Raw genomic sequence first — 18365 nt, 5'->3', positions numbered from 1 at the left:
CTAGAAGAGAATGAAGTATTTTCTAATAATGTCAGTGAAGCCTTTGGAGTTTGGTTTTTTTGTTCGGTTGTTTGGTTTTTTTACCAAGAGGTAAGGCTGAAAGAAATTGGAAGCAGCATTGATTGGGCTGAGTACAAGCCTAGTGTAATGTCAGCCTTGTGCTTATGCTGTATTTTTCAGAGGGTAGAAGGTTGTTTTTTGCAAACCTTTCCATTGTTCTATTTTTAAAGCTCTTGTTAAGCAAACATTTCAATGGAAGGAATCGCTGACTTGTGTGTTGTTAATATTGGGGTATTAAATTTAAACGCATAGAGTGCAATTCCTTAAACTGCAGTAGTGAAAACACTATTGGATACCCCAGTTATTCAGTGGGTTCAGCTTTTATTTAAAGAAAGGGTTTGGTAGTGCAAAAAAGGGGTGAAAAAATTAAAAACATGACTCAAGTGATTTTAAACTTGAAGCATCTGAAACAATAGCCCTGCAATGCTGTCCCTGTCATTTCAGTGGCTTCCAGCACAGTTGCCAATGTTGGTGCTCCAGATTGTCTCAAGTTAACTCTTTTGCCATTCATTACAGCAGGAAAGAAGGAATAAAAAGAGTTGCCTGTTAGGGAAATCTTAAAAAGTCTGAGCAGCTCACCAGTCAGTTGGGAGAGAAAAGGCCCCCTGCAGATGTGCAGTAACTTGGCTCAAATGTTTGTAGCAAAATTGCATCTTAGTTATTGAATACTTGCTAAAATTGTTTAGGCAAGTGAGGAATCATGACTTTTCAGTGAAGTAGTGAACATGCATGATGAAATGCATTTGAATTTGATTAAAATACCAAAGGAAAACAAGGGTTCTAAGAAGACATAGAAAGTATAGTGGGGAAATGAATGAGGGACCTTGCTTGGTTTTCCTAAAAAGGAATCAGCGTGGAGAAAGTGGACTTATTCCCAAGTTAGGGAAATGCTGCTAAAATTGACAAGTAAGTGACAACTAAGTGAACAACTTGTTGCTTAAGAGCAGCTGGCTTCAAGAGAGAAATGCAGTAAGCAGATTTAATAGTGCTCTGCCACTGAAAGAAGGAGAATCCGGCTCTTCCATCCATTTCTGTTCCCAGTGTGTACTTTGTCCTGCCATTTGCACTTTTTGGACCCCTCTGCAAGCTGCTTCATTGAGCTAATGCAGCATAAAATTACCCTGATATAGAAATTAGGTTTGATTTCTTGGGTTTTTTTTATTATTATTAATTTGGTGTGGTTAAGGGAGCTTAAGAAGAATCTGATTTCCAGCTGTGGTGTACAGGAGAAAAAGAGTAATTTGGTTGCTGGTGGGGTGAGTGAGTGAATTTCTGGTCACCCATGAAAGGGCAAGGTTTGCTGCCACCAAACCCAGTCCTTGTGCTCCTCTTCAGTACCCATCCTTGCCATCTGATGTGACTGACCCAGCGGGAGTCCTGCACTGGGTACTCTTATTATCACTTAGCAGTAGCATTTGGGGTTGGCAAAAGAAGGCTTAAGTGAGATTTACTTAGTGGAAACTCAAGTTGTGATTTAATAGCTAAGGCAGGTCTTGTGTGGAGAGACAGATATAAAGGGGATTGTATCTGTAAAAAGAGAAAAATAACAAAAAAAAAGGATGTCAGTACCAAGCGAGAGCAAGGAAGATTAAAAAGTGTACTGTACATAAGCATTACAGACTTTAAAAATCTGTTTTCATTTAACTTATAAACCACTGTCCAGTTTAGATAATTACAAGATGCTTTGGGTTTTTGTAGCATTAGGGTTTGAGTCTTTGCTTTTACTTTTTGAAATAAAGCTTTTAAAGCTGTATGTAGCAAAGGTGTAGAGTGTATTAAGGTCACTTGCTAAGTAAAGAGAGTGCTCTGTGTTCAATGTACAGTAGGTGTGTGTGCTTGGGTAGCTGTATGCTTGGAAAAGCTATCAGAAGAAGGTCTGATAACATGTTTAGCTGTGTGAAAACCAGCTGTGTCCAAAGCCTGAATAAGTTAATTGTTCAAAAGGCAGAGCATTCCTGGCAGTTTTGCCAGCTTGAGCAGAGGTTGCTGAGGTCTCTGTGGAAAGCTTCCTTCCGGAGGAGGCAGGCTTGGTGTTCATGTAGCATCAAAACAGTAGGTCTCTGCCTCTCGTTGCCTGGTACTGCCCCGGCTTTGCACCTGCTCTGGTGCTTTATGGAGCCTTTGTGGCTGTTCAGGTTGAAAAATCTGCACAGAACTGCATGGGAAGAGCAATTTGAATGGCAGCAAGAACAAATCGTAGTCTTCTCAGGGTGGAAAGGTGCATCCGTGGGAACAGGGAAGATCAGGTCTTGTCCTCAGATCCATCCCCTTTCCCCCATGGTGCAACTCTGAGTATCTTAGTCTTGTTGATGTATCTACATATCACATTATGCAGATTGCAGATTCTCCAAAAGCCCTGGGTTGCTTGTACCCCTAGTTCTGTACCTGTGAAGGCAGCATTTAGCATTTGATTAATGTAATAGTATGCAGTGTAGACTGAGACTTTTGTGGCACAGAAATCTCTCTCTAGAATAGTTTGGGTGGCAGCAGATAGCATCCTGCGGCTCTTTTGCCAGGGAGATTGTATATTGTTTAATTTATCACAAGTGTTTCTATGTACAGGTAGTCAGATAACTCAGTATAGACATAAAAGGCTTTGTTTTTACTCTTCAGACACCATCCTGTCAAAACACTGCTGGATCACCAAATATATGGCTGATAACTTCTCTGGAGTTTTGATTTTTGATTCCTGATTCTTCATTAGCAGCAATCATTCATTTGCATAACTTGCAAAATATTGAAAGAAATTCTATATCCTAATGACTGATAACCTCAAGTGAGGAGACTGGGAGAAGGGAAAAAAGTGAACCGATACACACCAAGCATGAGGTCTTTTTTAATCAACATCAGGGAATATCAGGTCAGGCTTGTGATAAGAATTAAGTTCCTAATTCTAAGTGTATCCATAATGCCTTTCATCTGCGAAACACTTCCACAAATACTGATTAATATGAATTACAGCTTGGTGGTTACGAAAACAGGGCTGCGAAAGTCTGCGCAGATCGCTGATAACATAGAGTTCATGGGGTTTTTTTCTGAATTCAAGGCTTTGTATGAGATATTTCCCCTCCCTGCCCAAGTGCTTTGTGTTCCACAAATATAAACTCTGAAGCACATGCAGCAGTAGCTGCCCCGCTGCCATCACGTTCCCAGTGTGCTGTGTATCACGAGGCAGTGATGTTGTGTCCCCACCCTGAGCTCAACAGCAGCTCATCTTCTGGTGGCCTGGGTTTGGACAGTGACTAAGAGCAGCCTACTTTGACTGGGCTGTCCTCAGTTTGCATGTTGGTACTTCCTGTTTTAAAAACATGGAATGCTTAATGCCAACAAGTTAGATCTTCCAGGTGCCCCACAGGTGATGCTACAGCTGAAAAAACAGTGAGCCTGTCCTCATCTGAGGAGCCATGACCTTGCCTTCTTAGTTGTGACTTTAAAAAAGCACAAATAGTGTTACACATATTGTATCAGTCTTCTAGTCCCAAAAATGTAAAAAATTATAACCATGTCTCCATTTCAACCCTTTACCTTGAGTTATTGATCTTACTCCATTTTATGTAAAGCTAAATGCAAACTTTTAATTGTGCATGCATATATGCAGTATGCATTCTAGCTGCTGGTAACCATCTGCTGAAATAATTTAATGGAAACACTTCATTATCTGGAAATGGACTAAGTTGTGAGATTTAAATGCTTTTTATTGTGCTGACATTCCACCTGATGGCTGGCTTGCAGCTGACAGACTACTTTGAATGGATCTGTGAAAGCTGCCTACGAAAAGCAAGTTCATGTATTCTTTGTGGAAGTGGCATATGGAGCTGACTAAAAGGGATCCTCAGTTCCCCTGGAAAACTTGTGGGAGTTGACAAGTTGAAAAAATTTTGAAATCTCCACACAATTATCCAATTCTTGCTTAAAAATAGCCATGTACTCTCATGCTTCATATTATTCTCCTTACACAGGAAGGTGAGGGGAAAAGAGGAATGACAAACACTAAGCACATGAGTAAGAGATGTAAAGTCTCCTATTCCTTTGACATAAAAGGGCCAAGCTGCAGCAAGTGCCCCCACATGCTGCAGCAGCTCTTCCTCCTCATCGGTGCTGCACCAACAGGTGCAACTACAGGTGGCAGCTGCAAAGGGGGACTGCAAACCCTCACACCTACACTGCCAGTAATCATTTTTGGAGTGGTTTATTCCTTGCCTTCCAGTTGGGCTGTGGCAGTGTACTATGGAGAAATAGTAATATACCATGGTGTACATCTAACACACAATACCATATGGTCTACTGTGCTACTGCAGAAAGCTCTGATAAGTTGTTTTTCTTCTCCAATATATTGATGTATGGTCTTGCTGTAGTTCCTACATATTTTCTTGTTCACCTTTGGTGTTTTGAAAATGATGTTTAAATCAAATGGTGGTACAATGGTGGTACGCTTAATCTCTTCAGAAGTCAACTTGTCTATGCAAAGCTGATGGAGTTTTAGTAAGCAGGGAAAAAAAAATGAGAAGAATGAAACAAGCATAAAAAATGGATGGTACAGAATGCATTACTTGTTCTCCTCTTTGCTGGTTGTTATCTCCATTTAGCATTATGTCCATTCTGGCTTTTAACACTGTTTCTCCCTACTCCCTTATTTTTAGGGTTGGTCGACGGCCCATACTGCTCTTCTCTGTCATATTCATTTTGATATTTGGACTGACTGTGGCACTCTCAGTGAATGTGACCATGTTCAGCACACTCAGGTTTTTTGAGGGGTTTTGCCTGGCTGGAATAGTCCTCTCCCTGTACGCACTGCGTGAGTATGCCTTAATCACCCCTTCAAATGTGTCTTTATTGAGTATGGGGTTTCCTGTTCTTTGGCTGCCCATTTTCATCCAAACAGATCGAATCAGAATTGTACAGACTTAAAAAGCTTTAGCCTGAGTTTTGGTAAGAAAGTAGAGGTTTTGCAGCTACTTCTTTAGGTTTCTACAGAACAGCATGTAAAGCTGTTTGAGAGGTCATTTTAAGAACTATAAGGCATTTTGGGTTGGTTTGTTGTTACTTAAACCTAGAAGTTATCTGTGGCATGGCCATTGTGTAGTAGAAATGGATTTCACCTTGCAGTATTGAGCTCAGTAAGACATTCCCCACTTTTGCTGTCTCTAGGGATATGTATTCTGGCACTTCAGAAATTCCTCTGTCACTTACAGCAGGAGATCCCATGTCCCTGCCTCAGGATTGTAAAGTACAGCAAAAACACGTGAGAAGAGCCTGAAGTCCTTTTATCTTTGTTATTGTTGTTATTTTTGACTAGGTGTTTATGTGTATTTATTCGTTCTTGTCCAAATAATTACTGATGCAGCAGAACAGTCATGCACCCAAAAAAAATGGTCATACGTATTGCAATGGGAATTAGTTGTGTAAAAGAACTCCATCTGTCTTGAGTTTTTCTTAGTTAACCTTAATAATGTTTTAACTGACATCATCAGAACTTTATAGAGCTCTGTAGATATTTCCAGTTAGGTCTTCTAATAGTCTGTGGATGGAGCAGCTGACTTCTGTCCTCAGCTCTAGGCATCTTTTGGCTCTCTATAGCACAATGATGGGCTGTGGATAATGTGGGTGTCATGTAGGTCCTGTTGTCCACAGCTGCGTGTCCCTTCCAGCTGCCTGTGGGAGCATGACATGGTAACAAGGTGGTGCATGTTGTGGTAACCCCTTTGCCCATGGCTGTGAACAGCTTCTGGCTGGCTGTCCATGATACGGAGCACTGCCAACATTGTGCCTGCTGTGACATAGCCCAGAGATCCTCAGGACTCGTGCACAGCCCAGAGCTACCCAAGGAAAGGGTTGTGGAGCTCCTTTGCCCATGGTTGTGGGAAGCTCCTGGAAAAACCCGGGTGGGGTAGAGGCGAGACCTCTCTTACTGGCTCTGTAGAGCATTGGTAGCTCTCCCTCCAAGTGTGGAGGTAAGACACAACAGCAGCATCATGTTGTCATGCCCACGTCCCATCTGTGGCTTTCAAAGACAGGAGAAACAACCACAGCAACCATCCTCTGTCACCATGAGCAGTCTCAGCCTCCCTCCCTACAGCAATGCCAACCTGAACATCAGGAAATGCTTTTTCACTGTGAGGGTCACCAAGCACTGTTAGAGTTTGCCCAGAGAGGTTGTCGAGTCTCCATCCTTCGAGGTACTGAGAACTCATCTGGGCATTGTCCTGGGCAATCCACTCTGGGTGGCCTTGCTTGAGCAGAGGGTTGGATGAGGTGACCTCCAGAGGTTCCTGCCAACCTCATTCAGTCTGTGATTCCATGAAGTGCTTTACAGACTAAAAACCCTAACAGGATCCAGCAACCTCAAAGTGAGAATTTGTGTTGACCTTAATTGCTTTTTATTTCCCAAGTGTAAAGTTTTGTTGTGTTACATGTAGGGAGGTTGTATGTGTCTGATTCTTTAGCCACTCTTTGAGGTAATTACTCACAATGTCTAGTTTATGTCAAGTTTTAAAATATGTATTACAGCACATTTCTCTATCTATTACTTCTCCAGAACAAGTCCCAAAATTCTGTTTTTCATTTGACTTTTACTAGTGGGTTTTTGGGGGATGGAAAGACACAGTAATTACCTCTGTAAGGAGGAGACCTTCTTGCCTTTACAAGTACCTGAAAGGAGGCTGTAGCAAGATGGGAGTTGGTCTCTTATCCCAATTAACATGAGACAGAACAAGAAGAAATGAGCTCAAGTTATGCCAGGGGTGGTTTAGATTGGATATTAGGAAAATTTTCTTCACTGAAAGGATAATTCAACACTGGAATAGGCTGCTGGGCAAGGTGGTTGAGTCTCCATCCCTGGAGGTGTTTAAGACAACATACAAATGTGGTGCTTTGGAGCATGAAGGACATCAGGGTGCTGGAGCATGTCCTAAGAAGGGCAACGATGCTCTGTCTTGAGAACAAGTCTTATGAGGAGCAACTGAGGGAACTGGGGCTATTTAGTCTGAAGAAAAGGAGGATGAAGGGAGAGCTCATTGCCCTCTACACCTGAAAAGAGGTAGGCGCTGGTCTCTTCTCACAAGTAACTGGTGACAGAACAAGAGGAAATGGCCTCAAGCTGCTCCAGGGGAGGTTTAGGCTAGACATTAGGAGGAACTTTTTCACTGAAAGGGTTGTCAGACATTGGAACAGGCTGCCCAGGGAGGTGGTTGAGTCACCATCTCTGGAAGTGTTTAAAAGTCATCTAGATGTGGTTCTTGGGGCTATGGCTTAGTAGTGGACTTGGTAGAGTATGGTTAATGGTTGGACTCAATGATCTTAAATGTCTTTTTCAACCAGAATGATTCTGTGATGGCAACTGAAGATTTTCGTGGGGAAATGCCATCTAAATAAAAGTTTAGTTATGGACCTTCTGAGATCAGAGCGAGAGAGGGCATATGTCACCTTAGATCAGACAATAACTTGCCAGACAAAGCGTTCATTCAGCAAATGGGAGATGCTGGTTAGTTCATGCTCTGCTTGATCAAGAGCAAGGGTTTCAGTCTGGTATTTTTTTCCCCCCTCTATAATTCAAGTGTTTTCTATAACAGCTACATGTCAGTGTCTATTGCAAATGGCAGCTCTCTGGATAGACAATGCATGACTAGAGCTAGTAGGTGCTAGGAGAGTTCTGTGTGAAATTAGCTGCAGCCTGAACACCAGTGCACTTCCATGGAAGTGAGAAAATGTGAAAGATGCAGCACCTTCACCCTTGGTAAATCTTGTGACCACCTGACTGGGGAGGTGAGAGTACTAGATTTTTCTGTATTAAATGTTTTCATTTAAATAAATAAAAAAGTTGTTACCTTGGTGTAGAGTTGTGAGAGAGGTTTCATCCCTAAAATCCTAAGAGAATGGGAGGAGCAGGATTTTTTGTTGTTGGCTTTGATTTTAATGCTCATAATCTGTTAGGCTTCCTCTCAATTTAGATTTACCCTTTCTCTTTCTGCTGTATAGGTAGCATGCCATTGCACTCCTTTGTGAAGTCATCTTTTGTTTCACAGCCCCTCTTCCCTTTATCTTAATGGCCTTGATTTCCCCTGGAGGTCTGTTGCTCCTGAATTCCCAGCAGGCTGCCGTGAGTGGAACAATAGAAAGTGGAAAGTTTGATCTAATGACACAGTCATTAGCTGAAGTTTTCCAAGCTGCTGTGCAAAAGCAAACTATATAGGCTTGCAGAGCCTGCAAAGGTAATTAGCCTGCCACAGGGATCCTTTTACAGTGTTGAGCTTGCTAGTTGTGCTTGGATTTACGTCCTACCTAAGGGAAATTGTACATCAGTCCTGGATGCTTTGGGAGTGGGAAGAGCACTGAAGTACTGTCTTTAAAACAGTTACCAAGGTTGACCTGCCCTCACCATTCAAACCACACTCCCCTTAACAGCCTCACTCTGTTTTGCTACCCATCTGTCAAAAGGTGCAGCCCAGGGACAAGCCTCACCTTCGAGGCTGTGGACAACACGGAACCTGAGCTGCCTGTGCTCCTCTGTGGGCTTTCCTCACTGTTGTATTGAGCTTGCTTCTTGTGGCCTCCAAGTGCAGCCTCTTGCCTGGAGTTACTATGGTCTTACCTAAAGAAACCAGTTTGGGATGTTTGTTTGTTAAACTGAAAAGTTTTCCTGCAGCTGCTGTAGTTTTGTTGGAAAAGATGTTTCAGATGAAATTTCTAGTGAACCTGCAGGAAGAGACGTGCTTGGCACAGGTGGTAGTTCTTGTTGCAGAGGAGAAGTGAACCTGAGGCTTTTTCTCCTGCTTGCTGCGGGTCATTGCGTCATCTAGGACAATGGAAGGCAGTTAATCCTCTTCCACTGAACAAACACATGCAGCTTTGAAAGGCTTTTGTTTCATGCTGATGTGAGGGTCAGGGGGACCTCTACTTTTTCCCGAAGTGGTTTCCAGCCCGATATCCAACCTTCAATGGGTTCTTTTGCTCCTGAGCAGCTGGCAAGTGTCTTATGTGGCGAGGCACCAGCAAGGTCCTCAGGAAGCTCTCCCCATGAGGGCCCAGTGGCTCCCACTAAACCACACTTGGCAGTTATCTGATGCCCAGAGCTGGAGCTGTTTGCTGTGATATGATGGTTAGGTCCCCTGCTGTGTTTGCTGAGCAGCTTTCTGCAGAAATGGGCTGCCCCTTGTTGGAGCAGAGTGCTGGGAGTGAAGGCAAAACCTCCCAGAAGGAGAAACGGTGGAGGTGCCACGGAGCTCTCTGGCTGCAACGGTTGGAAGGGAACCTTTGGCCTGTAGAATATAGATGTAGAAAAGAGTGTAGATAGGGGGGCTGGAGGAGGACTGGTTGTTTAAGAGGAAGTAGGGGAAAAGCTGAGGAAGTTTGAGTTTACTGATTAGTGTGGAAAGCACCAAGGCCAGTTTTGTGAGGAGTTTGCTTTGGGCAAGAGTGAGGGAAAGAAGTGTGGGAGCCCTGGGCAAGGGCATGTGTGCCTGAACAATGCCTTAGCTGGTGTCTGTGGGCTCATACAGCTGTCAAGGTGTGTTGTTCCTACTGCAAAAAGCTCTGCTTGCTGCTTGCAACTCACATGGGGCACAGTACACTCATCAAATGTGGAAGTCGTCGGAGAAAGCAAGTGTGATTATCTGGAGGGTGGAGAGGATGTTGCTTCTGGGTCACTTTTGTCTCTCTGGGACATTGCCTCAGCCATGACCCCAGAGCAGCCTTTTTCTGTGTGCTTTGCAGAAGGCCAGATGCTGCAGCTGACTCAGCACGGGTCCCTTCCTCAGGACTTGCTTTCACCAGCTGACATGAGCTGATGCAAGAGGTCTCATGGTTGAAGGCAGGAGTTCCCCCTCCCTGTTCTCCCCCTCTTCCCTCACATGCTGCTGCCCAAGTCATGCTGGCACCAGCATCTGCCTGAGATCTCTCCAGGGGAAACTACCCTTCCACCTTCCTCCTCAAAAAGACTGTGTGTGCTCTTGTCAGTGGGATGCACCCACTGGTCTTGTCTTTTTCCTTTGGGTGATCTTCTGGTGGGCATCACATGTCTTGCACTGCCTGAGCCTGGGGAAGAGAGCACTAGCATGGCCCCATACTGTACAGGGCCAGTTAAATGGGTACAGAAATAAATCCCTTCCAGCTGATCCCTTCCTGTGCTGTGCCTGTCTCCTCCCCCATGTCCTTGCTTTTGTCACTTTCTGGAGTCAAAGCTAGGATGATATTAATTCAACTACTTAAGGGGTATGGGGGCAGGGGGATGGAGGAAGAGAATCTTTTTCCAGCAAATGCTCCTGGCAGGCTTAACAAGCCTCCCATGAAAGCATCATCTGCCATCACTAATGTCTACACCTGAGCTCAGACAGCACAAGCCATGGTGTGGATTTGCACACAATTGTAGGCTGTTCAGCAGTTTCATGGGTGACTGAGCTACAGATTGTGCTGCGAAATTAGAAAGTCTAGACTTGAATGAACTGGTAAATAGGCTCTGGAAATAGCTTTGCTGAAAGGGAAACATCATCATCTCAGGTTGGAGCGAGGAAGCAGGTGTGCCCCTCTGATGTGTAGTAACAGGATGAGTAGGCACGTTATTCTCTCTTAGGCTGCTAGGAGGAAAGAGGTAGAAACACTGTTGAAAATCATAGGTTGTGTTTCAAAAGCCTGGAGAAGCTTGACAAAGGCTTCCAGACTGGTTAAGATGTCCAGCTGTGATGTATCTTTCTTATTTATAGCTAGGTCAGTCTAACCTGCTACTCCTGTAAAATGTACAGGCATCAATCAGAGAGTGGATAAATGTGGGTTCTTAATGGTTTTATTTTTCTGTTACATGTTATGTGGAAAGCTAGAGTGGTGGGCTAGAAAGCTTGCTCCAGGCTTAAGAATGAACAAATGCCAAAATGGAGGATGGAAGTCTCTGGATGTTGGCCTATAGTAATGCCAGATTTGTAAAATAATTTTGCTTCCAGTCAGCTGTCAATATTTCTCTTTTCTCCCTCTTCCCTTTCCTTCCAGAAGTGTATAGGCTCAAATCCTAAAGCTTCCCAAGGTTGTAATACCCATCTCCCTTGAGGTTTACATGGTCTAAACAATATAATTTATTCTCCATTTTCCTCTCCTGGCTCTTCAGTAGCAGCCATGGCCTCAGCCAGGCAAAGCAGGTGAAACACTGGGAACTGCAGGCTCTGAAGCTGTTGTGTGTAATCTGAACCAGCTCAATAAATAACTCAGCAACACGTTCCCAAATCGGACAATGTGGAAAACATCTGAATGCTTTCCAGTGCATTGACATGTGCTTTAGGTCTGCAGTAACATGCAGTTCTCTCTGCTGACAGGTCTGTGATAAGATCAAGGTTGTTAAGCTACCTGCCTTCTGTAACCAGCCTTCCCTTGCTGTGAGTCACTTGCTGCAGACTTAGTAGGAGTGATCACAGAAGGATCGACAGAAGGGCAATCTTACTGGGTAACCCTAAAGTGAACGTTAATTGTTAAATGATAAATCTTTGTTTAAAGAGCAGCCACAGGCTGCCCTAACGTTGAGATGAGATGCGAGTTTCTGGAAACAGCACCTCTGTATTTTTACTAGTTTTGTGCAAGAACTGTTAAAAAAAATATTATGAAGTAGGATCACTCCAACCGCTCAAAAATAGGACTGTGCATGCCTTTTATCAAATGCCTGGGGGCTCAATTTATGAAAGAGTGGAAAAGGTTATTGGAATTACAGTACTTTCCTTGTAAGTATAAATCTTCCTTGCTTTATGTTGCTTCCTTTGGTACAATCGAATGATGACTCCTCGTATAATCTGTTGACCTCTTTCTCCTCAGTACTTCCACTGAATGTCCTTCACTTTTCTGACAGTCAGAGTGGGTATAAGCTCTTCCACTCACATGGTGTCTGCAATTAGGGCATGGGCTGTCATCCTGATTTTAACCCCTAAAAACTGTTCTAGAGTTGAGATGTCCTCAAAGTATTAAAATATTGTCCAAAATCCTAGAAAGACTGTACCTTTTGAGGCAGTCTGTTTGAAATGAATGCCAAAGGAGAGAAAGAGGAGGATATTTCTAAAGCTCTTTGCTGGGGTTAAATGATGTTTTGTTAATGCAGGAATTGCAACAGGATCTAGTTTTAGTCAGTTTTTCCATGTCATTTGCTGAAAATAGTGTGCTGTCAATGTGACCAAAAAGCCTAACGAATTAATTTTACTCCAGATAATTTATTTTTTTTTGTGACTGGTCAATTCAGAATGCAGCTAAGGTGCAGCATTGTGATTGTTACACTTGTGATAATGACCGTTAGAAGAGATTAGAGTACACTTGCAATTTCTCCAGCTCAAAACACAGCTTGCACTTGCTACTTAAAGTGTCTTTTAATTATTCCAGGCCAGCTCTGGCAGTTCCTGTATGCTCAGTATGTGAAATGTTACCTTTCCTCATGCAAATACTTGTAGCTCTAACTCTTGAGGTCACTGCCACAGAAAGGAAATGGGGGCAGCTCTTCTGCCCTTCCAAATTCCTTTGCATTGTCTTGGCTCCTCATACACCCGTGGCTTCAAACTACAAGGAGGTGTTTAAGATGGGCAGGTGTATAGTTAAACCCAGAAGGTTGCCTTTCACCTGGTGCTCTTTGGCTCAGCCAAAGTGATGTTAGAGCCTTACTGTAAGCATCAGTTACAAAAGTGTTTGTTCCCTCTGTTTTTTTTCTTTTCCCCTCTCCTTGTTTTAAGGAAGCTGCTAATGGCTTTTCCTTGCAACGGAGACCCAAGCTGGTGTTCAGCGTGGTGGAGGTTTGCTGGTAGCAAAAGCTTTGCATGACTCGTGTGCATGCATCCATGCAGGCCCTCTCCAAAGTGACTGATGCTGCCGTGGGGACGTGGGTGGTCTGTATCTCCAGGAGCCCTTCAGCTGCGGTGCAGCAGAGCAGCACCCTGGTTTGCCTCCCTCCTGGGAGTGGGTCTCTGCGGTGCTTCTGGGGAGTCCTTCCCGGCAGGAGAAGTGTGCTCCAGTGCTGCTGCCAGCTCTGCTCCTTCTCACCAGCAAAGCTGAAGTGCAGAGCCTCCCTGCTATGACCTGCCCCTGCCTGAGCTCCAATTGCTCTGCTTATTTTGGCTGGGAAACAGTTCCATACTTTGTAGCTACAAGGGCTTGCTAGTGCAGCAATATTCTATCACCGGTGTGTGTCTGATATTGTTGCAGGTTTATGGTTAATCCTGTTTTTTCATGGTCTGAGAGGTATGTTGTGGGGTTTTTCCCTAATGTATGCAAGTGGTTTGTAGGCAGGGATGTGAAAGCTCTGTCAGTTGTGATTTTTAATATCCGTTTTTTCCTAACTGTAAACTGAATGTGTTGCAGAGACTGTCAGAGAGAAGTTATACATATAAAGCCTGTTCTGCTAAGTCTGTTGGCTTACTGAGTTTTAGCTATCCTGTTCCTCAGCTTGGCAGAATTTGAAAACTGGTAGAGCTAGTGTTGGAAATGAGATGGGCAGCAGCAAGCTGCCTTTGAGGTAGTCAGCATACAGGGTTGGATTTCTTTTTTTTTTCCCCCAGCTGCTGTTCCCAGTGGGGCAGGGGTTTAGGGACATCTCTTTTGTGTGCATGTTTAAATTCTGCTGCACAAAAGGAAGCACACATAGTTCATAAATCACTGACTCGTGTGCATGCATCCGTGCAGGCCCTCTCCAAAGTGACTGATGCTGCCGTGGGGACGTGGGTGGTCTGTATCTCCAGGAGCCCTTCAGCTGCGGTGCAGCAGAGCAGCACCCTGGTTTGCCTCCCTCCTGGGAGTGGGTCTCTGCGGTGCTTCCAGGGAGTCCTTCCCGGCAGGAGAAGTGTGCTCCAGTGCTGCTGCCAGCTCTGCTCCTTCTCACCAGCAAAGCTGAAGTGCAGAGCCTCCCTGCTATGACCTGCCCCTGCCTGAGCTCCAATTGCTCTGCTTATTTTGGCTGGGAAACAGTTCCATACTTTGTAGCTACAAGGGCTTGCTAGTGCAGCAATATTCTATCACCGGTGTGTGTCTGATATTGTTGCAGGTTTATGGTTAATCCTGTTTTTTCATGGTCTGAGAGGTATGTTGTGGGGTTTTTCCCTAATGTATGCAAGTGGTTTGTAGGCAGGGATGTGAAAGCTCTGTCAGTTGTGATTTTTAATATCCGTTTTTTCCTAACTGTAAACTGAATGTGTTGCAGAGACTGTCAGAGAGAAGTTATACATATAAAGCCTGTTCTGCTAAGTCTGTTGGCTTACTGAGTTTTAGCTATCCTGTTCCTCAGCTTGGCAGAATTTGAAAACTGGTAGAGCTAGTGTTGGAAATGAGATGGGCAGCAGCAAGCTGCCTTTGAGGTAGTCAGCATACAGGGTTGGATTTCTTTTTTTTTTCCCCAGCTGCTGCTTCCAGTGAGGCACGGGCTTATGGACATCTCTCTTGTGTGCATGTGTTAACTTTCTGCTGCAAAAGGAAGCACACATAGTTCATAAATCACTTACGAATGAATAACAATTTACTTCCCTTTCCTGCCTGTCCCTGCAGGTTAGATCATCAGGAAAATGCAAGCCGAATTATCGTGGCAACAGGATGTGCATAGAGGAAAAACCATGTGTGTGAGGAAGGTGAATTTAGGAGTTATCTATAGTGACTTGAATATTCAAGTGTAACAACAAATGTCAGCACACAAATTCACATAAATATTTATGTACCTTCCAAGAGGAACTGTAATTTAACAAGGCTATCCAAATTTCCATCCCCAGTCACGCAGACATGAATGCTATTTTTTTGCTTACAAATAACATAACCTCATGGGGTTTTTACTAGTTCAAGTTAATTAAATTTCACTCAAACCATGACATTTGCAGGCAGCGTTCGTTGTAGTATTTCCGTAAATGCATATTATTTAGTCAGGTACAATATGTTCACTTTTAAAATTCTTTGTGTTTGTTGCCATTCTGCAGAAATCAATCTTACATGCTGTGCCCAGTACTCATATCACTATTTTTTCTTTAAAGAAAACTGCTCTATGTTGCAATGAGGATGAATTTGTTTGTCATGTGCTGCTATTGCTGATAGACCTACAAGTATGGGCTATGTTTTTGTCTTTAAGAACAACTGGTCCTTTCTTAAATGAATTGTACATACACTTATGCAGTTTTTGGAGATTTGTTGAGACACAAGTGCTTGATAGTATCTTGAAAACTTGTTTGCTCACATTCTTTCAGTGCTGGTTATGGTATGAATCGTGAGAGAAGAAAACAGTTTATTGAAGTCTAATGAATGATGTGCAAATCTCTGCAAGCACTACTTCAGTTTTGCTTATATGAGCTGTATGTCTGCTTTAGTCACCCACACATTTAGTAAGGAGTCTTTCCACTGTAGTTAATCTTGAATTTTGGCTTGGAAATAAAACAGGTAAGATCTTAGAGGAAAGGAGGATTTGAAGAAGGCTCTGTGGATTGGAGATATAGCTGTCCCTTGAGGAACAGTGTCTCTACTGAACTGTGAGAGGGAGTGTGGTCCAGTATTTTCATCAGAAGTTAAGGATCCACACAGTTTCCCTAACTCCTGAATGCCTCAGCATCTCTTTCTAACCAGCTTGTGTTTGCAGAAATTCAGGGCAGTGTAACCATTCTTTTGGCTTCTCCTTCCATCTTTCTGTGCTATTCCTGTGGCAGAGATCACCTTCTTGTAGAACAAGGTATTAGCTCGTACATTGATGCCTCAGTCCTCTCCAGTAAAGTCAGGCATTTAAGCACAAATACATCTCTACCAGTGGCTTACCTCACATATTCAATATATTAGGCTAAGGACATGCATTTCGTTCTGCTGCTGTTTATTCTCTGAGGAGAGTCATCTCTGGCAGAAGCAGCAGTGGAGCACAGTATCTGCTCATGCTGTGGCCAGCTGGGGACATGAGGAAGTGGCGTGGCACAGTGGAAGAGGGCAAGCTCTGCTGGAGCTCTGTGTGCTGTAATAAATAAATCTGCTCAAAATGCAGGCTTGGAAGACCTGCGTGCCCCAGTACTAGGGCATAAGTAGGTTACTTTATGTACCATCTGTTATCCAAACACTTGAGACTAATTCCCTGGAGAAGCAAGGAGCGCATTGTCTCCATGTAGTGTTCAGTTAAATAGATATTCAAGTGCATGGACCTGGGACTGTTGCCTAAAATAAATAAATTCCTTTCTAGAGTGTTTTGCTTGATGTGAAACTGCTGTCTAGAAGGAACAAAGTGCCACTCAGCTCCTCTTTCAGGGACTTCTCCAGTTCCAGTATTGCTTCCACCCCAATTTCAGTCCTGTAGTGGTAGGCAGTGTTGCTGTCTCCTGGGTATAGAGCTGTTCTCCCTTGGAGCACTCACTTTACAGCTTTATAGGATAAGTTAGAAGAAAGAAAGGTAGCAAAAAAACATATACAGGAAGCAGAATCAATAATGTGGTGAGACAAAAAGCAATATAAGGGAAGAAATGATTTTTTCTTATTACTGCAAACAAAAATGGATTGAAAGCAGGGAGGAAAACTGAGCAACTTTAAAAGATTGTATAATGGTAGAAGTAGTTTATGTAGTGGAATTGCAACCAATGTTCCTCATAAAAATCTTTTTTTTGTTTCATTTATAGCTTTGACTTTGAAAAGGGGATTTTTGCCTAGAACTTGATGGACTTGTTTTTCAAGGCACAAAACCAAATTTGTGTTTCGAGGAAGCTTGAAGATAATTAATTAAAGAGTTTTGAATTATAGATCCATTAAAATGACTGTGCTTTGAAAGTTAGGGAAAAAAAAACTGTCAGTCATCTACTGCAAAAAAATTCCTTCTCTTGTCTGTACAGTAGAGAAACCCAATTACTGCACTCGAGTCCTTTGAATTTGGGCAGGAGAAGCTTTGATTATATGAACCTTGACTCTACTGATATGAGTCTTTTCAGATGTCATGTTTAGAGTTGAGAATCAGCCTAAAGTGTGGTCCCATCCTTGCTTACTTTTTTTTTAGTCTCTTTGCTAAGTCTGGAAGAAAATGTGTAAAGTTCAATCTGCATCTTGTAAACTTTAAACTTGATAGATTTTACTTTTTCAGGAGATAAACTTCACCCTTCTTGACTGAGTGTTGTGTTTCAACAAAATACGTATTCATGCAGCTGCCTTTCTTCCCTTCCTGGCTTTTCCTTAATGTTGTCTGGCTGAGGGTCAGTGCTTCACAGGGTCTGGGTCAGTAATGTGGGGAAAAGCAGTGAACAAGAATAGCTAATGCATGAGCCTAAGAGGGAAAATAATGAAAACAGAATATGTGCATGAAGCTACTACCTCTTCTTTGCTGCTTATATAAGAGTACATGACAGATATTTTTCTAAAAGAAGAAATCTGCTCATATCTGAGGAAGAATAACAGCAGCAATTAAGGATTTGGTATCCTAGTTATTTTGGAAACAAAAACATGGCCAGACAAAGCAGGCAGCATGTCGTGCTAGCTTGTGTGAATATGAGTCCCACTGCAGTCTCAGTGCTGGATTTTGCTTGGATCCTGCCTGGGAGTTTTCAGTGCCTGGTGGAACTTGCACTAGAGATACTAGTGCCTTTTCCTGCCAGGAAAGTTTTGGATATGGCTTCTAATTAGAAAATGCTTATTTCCTCGGTGTGGCTGGGTTGCAAGGCAGCTCTGCTCACAACCATGCAGTGGAGATGAAATACCTCATAGAAATGGACTTCTTAGAGAAATAACCCACCTGCTTGTCCAAGTAGGAGAGGGCCTTTTATTTATGTGCATATACAAAAAAAGTTCCTCTCTGCCCTGATTGCTAGGAGTAGATAAAATCTCAAAATGACTGGGCAGGAACTGGCTGAAGCTTTTGGCCTGGCAGCAGCCTGGAGACAGCCTGAACTGATGCAGCTCTAACTGCTCTGGATCCACCTTCACTGACTGGTGCTCCCACCTACTGCTGACCCCACAGTGGGCTGATTCAAGTGTGTATATCAGCAAAAAACTATTGAGTTTATTGCTTGGTTGGTTTTTAAGTCTGGTTTTGCCTGTCTCCTTCCCTGCAAAAGCTCACTGCAGGTTTTTGAGTGTGGGCAGACAAAGGAGGAAAGCAGGAGCAGGTGACTGGAGAATCAAAAAGAGAGAAAGGACCACAAGAGCCATGATGCTAATTTGACTTGCTATGGTGCCCTGCTACAGATGCTCTTAAACAGAGCCCTTGTGGCTTGCTGGTAGTGCAGATGAATCGATTCTTGCAAGCTTATTGCAGCAACCTTAGGTCAGGACATTCTTGTGGTGAAAACAAATCAAGCTGTTGCAAGTCATCATGAAGCTTGTCTGTATTCAGTATGGGTTGTTCTTGTATGTGGGATTTAAAACTTTTTTAC

At 43.2% G+C, this 18365-nt stretch overlaps 1 protein-coding gene across 1 annotated transcript in view; it reads left to right on the top strand.

The window, feature by feature from the left end:
• The window catches only part of SLC22A23 (solute carrier family 22, member 23), a 112416-nt gene that overhangs the window by 17504 nt on the left and 76547 nt on the right, over positions 1-18365 (top strand). The window contains exon 3 of the mRNA XM_010000913.1: positions 4701-4855. Coding sequence (XP_009999215.1) covers positions 4786-4855 — 70 coding nt within the window. The 5' untranslated portion in view covers positions 4701-4785. The remainder of the gene's footprint in view (positions 1-4700; positions 4856-18365) is intronic.

This window comes from Chaetura pelagica, unplaced genomic scaffold, assembly GCF_000747805.2.
Source record: "Chaetura pelagica isolate M959 unplaced genomic scaffold, ChaPel_1.0 scaffold104, whole genome shotgun sequence".
In the NCBI taxonomy this organism is placed as follows: domain Eukaryota; kingdom Metazoa; phylum Chordata; class Aves; order Apodiformes; family Apodidae; genus Chaetura; species Chaetura pelagica.
The sequence above is the reverse complement of the archived record's forward strand: the minus strand, read 5'-3'. Positions and strand labels throughout refer to the sequence as shown.